Here is a 6,832-nt window from a genome sequence, read left to right on the forward strand (position 1 = left end):
GTGCAATATATTTTCACTGCAAATGTGCAATTTGGAATTTCTTGTAGCACTGCTATAAAAGACATGCTGTAGTGTAGATGCAATTATACTGTAAAAAAAAATTATATATATCTGATGTTTGAGTACACTCAGCTTTTTTGCTGTACTCATACTATTCTTATTCTTGGCAGTGCCTACACAGAGCCTTTCCCACTGAACCCAGTCTCTGCCGGGCTGTCAGCTGAGGAGGACCACGGGCGTACCTCAGAGGAGGAAGAGGGGGTTGGAGAGCAAAGTTATGACCGACAGGTGAGTTATGGCATACAGAGACAAATGAAACAAGGGTAGAGAGCGCTGCTGCTCATTCATTCCTCTGAGCTATTAACTGGGCCAGCAAATCAACATGATGAGCAAAAAAACGCTGCAAGGATCCTAATGAATGTTTTATTGTAATAATAGGCCTTAGTATGGATTTTTTAATATTTCAGACATGCAGATGAATTAAACCCAAATAACACCATACCATGAAATAAAATGAATGAACAAGAGAACCTAATGACAGTTACTGAGCACTGTCCTACGTGAAGGTGCATTACAAATACTGTAGCCTACATTCAACAACTAATATTGACAATATTGCAGATCAGATGTTGCTCAATGAGTGAGTGGTCCATTTAACATTAACATCTCAAACCTCCCCACATTCCTTACAGTTACAAGCAGCCATTTTACAGTAGTTCGAAGATGGACCCCACCCGTCTTGCTCCCACAATGATATCAAGCCCTGTTCTCATCACGTGACATGCATTTCCTTGTTTTCTTCTTCTTCAAAGAAAAAAAACACAATAAATGAGAGAAATAGGTCCAGTTTAATGGAAGTGTGTTTTGGTTTTATTTTGGAGGAAATGAGCATCAGTGAGCTTTGAATGCAGTATTTGTGAAATGCCCGACATAGGAAAAAATAACTGACAAAGTGCAGGAGCTTTGCCGGTAAACCCCTAAATGGCTTCAATGTTATGTTTTGGCTCGGATGTTTTGAGGCCTGTGATTAGCCTCTAAATCAATGGGCAGCATTGTTGTCACCACACACGCAGTCTCTCATACATAATGCATCTGAATTTAAAAGTGAGAAAGCCTTCATGTCTATGCTGCACTATAATGAAATAATCAGTCTTATGTTGACAGCAGATATTTAAAAAAAAAAAAAAAAAAGAATTTGCTTTTTTGCCAGTCTCCTTGGCTGCTGGGTAGCTGTTGGTATTAATGTTTTAGACGAATAAGTGCCCGCAGACAACCTTTAAACATTAACTGTGTTCATTCATCTCCCGCTGTTCTCCCTCCATATCACACAGATTGATGGGCGATCCCGAGCGTTCTATGTTGCGAAGGAGCTCGTTGACACAGAGAGACTGTGAGTATCTGCACTCGTGGATACCCCCATGTACACTGTTGCCCTGCTGCATGTCATCACACGTAAAAAACGCTGCATCCAAATCAGATATTTTGCCTTTTTGCGCCATCAAGTCTCCTGCTATTCCTTTCAACTGCATCTCTCCTGTTCCTACGCTAATTCATCGAGCTGCGTGCTGAATAACTGACAGCCAATTACACACTAGCCTTGCCCTTGCCCTGCTTCACACTTAACCCTTCCTCTGATGTGGGTTTTCTCATAATGCATCATTTAAATAATTTAATGAGTCTTGTAAAAAGATTAACATTATTGTCTTAAAAGGCTGACAACTCCCTTTCACTGTTTAATTACATTCTCTCTTCTTGTTTTCCAGACATGTCAGCACCCTGAAGTACCTTCAAGAGGTAGGAAAAATCTCCACTGCCACTCTGTGAGCGTGTCACACTAGCTTATTCTTAAAATGTCTCCAGCTTTAAAGACCTATTTAACTTTCTTGAAAACCTACTGATAACATCATGTCCTATGTGTCTGCTCCCCAGTCTCTGTCTCCTTCTTCTCCTCCCTCCCCTGTTGTAAAGCTCTGTTCAGGTTTATCAATGTTTTTGCAGCAAGATCTACTTCCTGGTCTTGACAAAGTTGACATGTTCACTCTGGTGCGGTCAGTTGTAAGATGACGCAGCGTGTGTACACCAGGCGCTTGCTGATGCTGTCCTTATATCCTTAATCCACTGATATGTATACTCAGATACTCAAGCAGCTCGCCTGGCTATCTGCCACCTTAAGGTCATGAAAAGGCTGCGGGGTCCTTTTATATTGTTGTACTGGATGTGCAACATGACCAGGTTGGCCCTAAAATGGAAATGTTTTTTCTCTCAGTGCCATAACAAGTGTAGTAAATGCAGGACAGAGGATTTAAAGGTGAGCGTTGGTAAGCCTCTAGAGGTCAGCCATGCATCAAAGCCAACTGTTGCCATCTTTTTCCATCATTTCCCACTCACCGCCTGTCAAAACAAGTCCACGTCCCTGCAGAGTTAGGAACAAAGATGGATTTACCAAAAAGACCACACGAAATGAAACGCCGGACACCGAAACAATTTCAACCATTTAAACAATGATTACATTTTGATCAGAAAGAAAAGTCATACGGGAGAGGTGAGATACGCAACACTTTTGCAAGAACGGCGTGGAAGAGTTTGCTATTAAGGTGACGGTTGCCAGTAGAAACCTGACAGGTAGAGTCATTGAACCTAGAGAAGCCCATCAGTCAGCCTGTACCTTATAACCTTGAATAAGGTTATAACCTGAATTTCTGACATGTGCCCCCACGCACTGATTTATGAAAGCCTTCTGTGAATACAAAAGCAAGCACTTTGTGTTATGTGTCATATGATGCCATTAAACAGCAATAATTCAAATATTAGACAATGGACCTCTCTAATGATCATAAACCAGCAATCTATTCATGATACCCTATTAAACTAATTAGCTGCTGCATGCTAAAGTACAGGCTGAAACACACAACAGATATGACATTTGACAGTCATTTACAAGTGTAGCGTGAACTGTTACATCCCTCGTTCCGGTGTAAATGGTCTGTCCTTACAAATTCTCACTCTGACAGAAACTGAGTAACCTTGGCTTGCACTCTTCTTCAGTGTTAGCATACCACTTAATTGAATCTTTTTGCCACCTTTCAAAGGTGACATTGAAGGCTTTTTCATCATGCTGTTGCATAATGTATAGGTACATTGTTGTACTCTTGTTATTCCTGTTAGTTCCAAACAGTTATATGTCAAGATATTAATGACTGTTCGTTGCAGACTGGTGTCATAATTAGCATGAAATTGAGTAATTCAGCCAGGACAGCACAACATGCAAAAACTGACAAAAAAACAAGAGCATTGTTAAGTAAGAGGCACATGAGCTGTTGTTCCATTGTTTGATAAGACATAACAAGAACACAAAGAATTTCCAGATCCGGAAGGGAGGCCCTGCTCTTCTTCTGAAGGAAGAAGGACTTTCCCTATAACAGCTCCAACATATGAATCCCAGACTTATTATTTTTTCTTGTTTATAACCCCCCCCCAACCGAACAGATTCTCTCTGAGTTATGACCGAGCATGACTGGCTGCTCAACCGACTGCTTAGCGTTGCTTCTTGACCTGCCTTACGTGAGGAAAATAGGGATAAGGTGGAGAGTGGCCCGGTGAAATTGAGAATAAAGCTCCTCTCATTCATGGATCTGAGTGTGTATGCGCATGTATGTCGGTGTAACCTGGGAGACAGAGTCAGCCGGAGCCGTTAAAGTAGCCGCTCTTCTCCCCCCTGCAGACGTGATGAATGTTAACTCATACGAGATCGATTGTGCATGATGAACGGCGTGTTCTGGAGTGCCCAGTGTCATCGCATTATCTCACAGCCAACTGGGACATCTTTATTTGTTTTATGTCTGTGCTTTACTCATAACTGGAATAGATGGGCTCCAGACGCTTATCCCTTACAGACACAGCATGGCTTGATGTATGTTGTTAGTTTGCCAGCTTTGCCCACAGAGAAAACAGATTTTTTTTAAAAGCATGTTGACACCTCCTGACAATTCACCTACTTTCATTTATGTTTTTGTCTTCATTTCCTGAGTAGATAAATAACTTCTCCTCTGGTTCTTCACTCCCATGTGCCATAACTCTTCCTATTAGTCCTCTTAGTCATTGACACTGCAGCTATTAGTGCCTGTTGCTAATGTTTTATGTGTGCTGAATGGACTTGAATTCACTGTATTTCAATGGATTTTTAGTCTCTTGTCTGAAGAGAAATGAAAAGTGGGGACTGTACAGAGAAAAAAAACAGTATTGTGGAGTACCAAGGTCATTATACAAGAACACCTGGTGGTGTAACTCTTGTGCAGGCAGTGCCGCCTTTCCTGAATGCCTGGACAGAGCCCAAAGTGGTGGGGAGGCATTGAGGTGATATGAAGAGGGTGGAAGGGTGGCAGGAAGGATGTTTAGGAGGATCTGACCTTCCTTCCTTCCATTTTTCCCCCTCCTCATTTTTCATTCCTCTATGCCTTTAATTTCTCCTGCCCTGCCTCCCTTCTTCCTTCCCCCATCACAACCTTTTCCCCAAATTCTTCTCTTTTTTTCTAACCCACACCTTCTCCCTACACTCTCTTTTTCTCTTATGTAGGACTTTAGGTCAGCAGTGGTTGAAGCTGTGGGTGAGGAAGGGGAGCCTGTCCTAGAGGAGCAGAGGTTGGAGGAGATATTGGGTGTGCTCCCTCAGGTCTACACCCTGCACAGCAGCATCCTCACAGAGCTGGAGGAGCACATTAGTCAGTGGTAAGAAACATCACAGATATAACTGATATTTTTGCTGTGGCCTACTCTGTTATGGTATATAGATGATGCTCTGTTTTTATATAATTTGATACATTGGTATATTTTAACATATAGCCACAACACACACGCATGATGCATAGTAAATTGGTGTGATAATAAGAGATCATTCTTCAACCAGAAAGCCTTGCATTTTGCATAGCAGTCATCACCACTGCAGTGAAATGCCTTTGAGCCAGTGTCTGAATTACTACTATTCTGTACCTGATTCTGCAAAAGTGGATTTCTGTCTTTTTGGAGAACAAAGACATCAAAAATGAAACTATCACAAAAGAATGCTCCCTGTCTGAGAGTTCCACCATGTTGCAGATTATTCTGTCCTTATCTTAAACATCAGTACTGATGTTTTAGTATCACCCTCAGCATCGCCTCATTCTAGACTCAACATTTTGTACCGATGCTTCACAATCATAAAGAGACAAAAGATAAGAGAACATGATGCATGCAGTCACAACATAGGACATTTCACACACCTGGAATGCATTGCACATCACAGACTTGCTTTATTTAGCAATGTAAGTTTTTTTTGTTTTTTTGTTTTAACTCAAATATTAAGTGTATATAAAGTGTTTAAAGAGGGTGGATTCAATCTCTGACTTTCATCCCTGTTTAGGGAGGAGAACCAAAGGGTGGTAGATGTGATCCTGTCACGTCGCGAGGACTTTGAGGTGTTTGACACCTATATCTCTGAGTATGATCGCAGCATGTCCTTACTGGATGAGAGCTGCAGGAACAACCCAGCCTTCGCCAGCATCGTCAAGAAATTCGAGGTAAAATTTAAGGACAGACTAGACTAAAACCTGACTAGAGAAAGGGAGCTATTAATTGTGTCTCCTGCCAACACTTTGTCTTTTTGTTTTGCCAATTTTTTTTCTTTTTTTAAATTATTTTACTGGGCATGCTAAATGTGAGTTTAGAGCACAGCATGGTGTCAACTGATCCTCTTTAAAGGGGAACTGGAGGAAGTATTTTGGCAGTCACATTTTGAAATCTCATGCTCAGTTTCCATATTTGTGGCAAGAAAGTGAAGCCATATGGGTGTTTCTACGGAGCAGAGATTGAACCTCACTCACTCAGTAGCTCTCAACTTAGATTTTGTCAACCAGCTTCCAGGGGGAGATAATGGCCTTTCTAAAAACCCCTCTCTATCCCACATCTCTCCATGGGACTAACCTTTCCACTGTCATGCTCGCATATTTTATATCCACTCCATACCAAACACTCATTCTTTGTCTAGTGTGGATCTCTTCATCCTTGATACTCCCTGAAGAGCAGTGAAGTGGGAATTGGGTGAAAGGATCAAAACTCAGCCGAGGCCCTTTCTAACATCAGGGCAGTGGTCCATGAATTGTATTTCTGGTGCATTTGATCAACACTTTATCTCTATTTTGAAAGGGAATGTGTGTAGTCAGAGCTGGTAACAATGAGAACACTGACTACTTTTAATTAAAAGACAGGATATTAAGAAAGCCAATAGATAAGACACAGAGACAAAACAATATATTTCTCATTTTCATGCAGTGCTGGTCTATAGGACTGATGAACCGAGTTAAAACAGCTGTGTGGCAGTATGCAGGTCACCTTGGTCTGGTGACCTAGTTTTATTTGGTAATTTAAGAGTTACTAGTTTTTTTGTGTAATTTTGTGTATGTTAAAGTTAGTGTTTTACAAAGGGTTAAAGTTAGGGTTAGGGTTTTTTTAATCCAAATTTACACAACTCACCAATCCTGTTGTACTTTGATTTGCTGTGAGTGGCTGACACAATGGTTTCAGGCGTTTCTAGTTTGATAAGAAAAGCTAACGGACAAGGCACCAACTGTCTCTGCTCATGAATATTCAGTAGCAGCTGCCCTTTCCCAGAAAAACTTTGGCTCTGCCAGACTTTAGTTGAGCTAATGTAAATAGAAAAGCGAGGGGAGATGAGAGATGAAGACTCTTAACCATTGCAATGTACAGAAAACACTGACCTTTTTGTATCTTACAGCATGCTTTCACACTCGGCCTATGATGATTTAGCCAATGATAACCTTGATCTAACTAACTATAAAAT

The 6,832-nt window shown here is 41.1% G+C and overlaps 1 protein-coding gene across 2 annotated transcripts in view; it reads left to right on the forward strand.

Annotated features, from left to right (window-relative positions):
- Positions 1-6,832, forward strand: part of fgd5a (FYVE, RhoGEF and PH domain containing 5a) — a 30,826-nt gene that overhangs the window by 10,265 nt on the left and 13,729 nt on the right. For both annotated transcript variants that reach the window (XM_053316238.1, XM_053316239.1), the window contains exons 3-7: positions 171-288; positions 1,332-1,390; positions 1,764-1,794; positions 4,574-4,725; positions 5,396-5,552. In XM_053316238.1, coding sequence (XP_053172213.1) covers positions 171-288; positions 1,332-1,390; positions 1,764-1,794; positions 4,574-4,725; positions 5,396-5,552 — 517 coding nt within the window. The remainder of the gene's footprint in view (positions 1-170; positions 289-1,331; positions 1,391-1,763; positions 1,795-4,573; positions 4,726-5,395; positions 5,553-6,832) is intronic.

Source organism: Scomber japonicus, chromosome 3, assembly GCF_027409825.1.
Source record: "Scomber japonicus isolate fScoJap1 chromosome 3, fScoJap1.pri, whole genome shotgun sequence".
Classification (NCBI taxonomy): domain Eukaryota; kingdom Metazoa; phylum Chordata; class Actinopteri; order Scombriformes; family Scombridae; genus Scomber; species Scomber japonicus.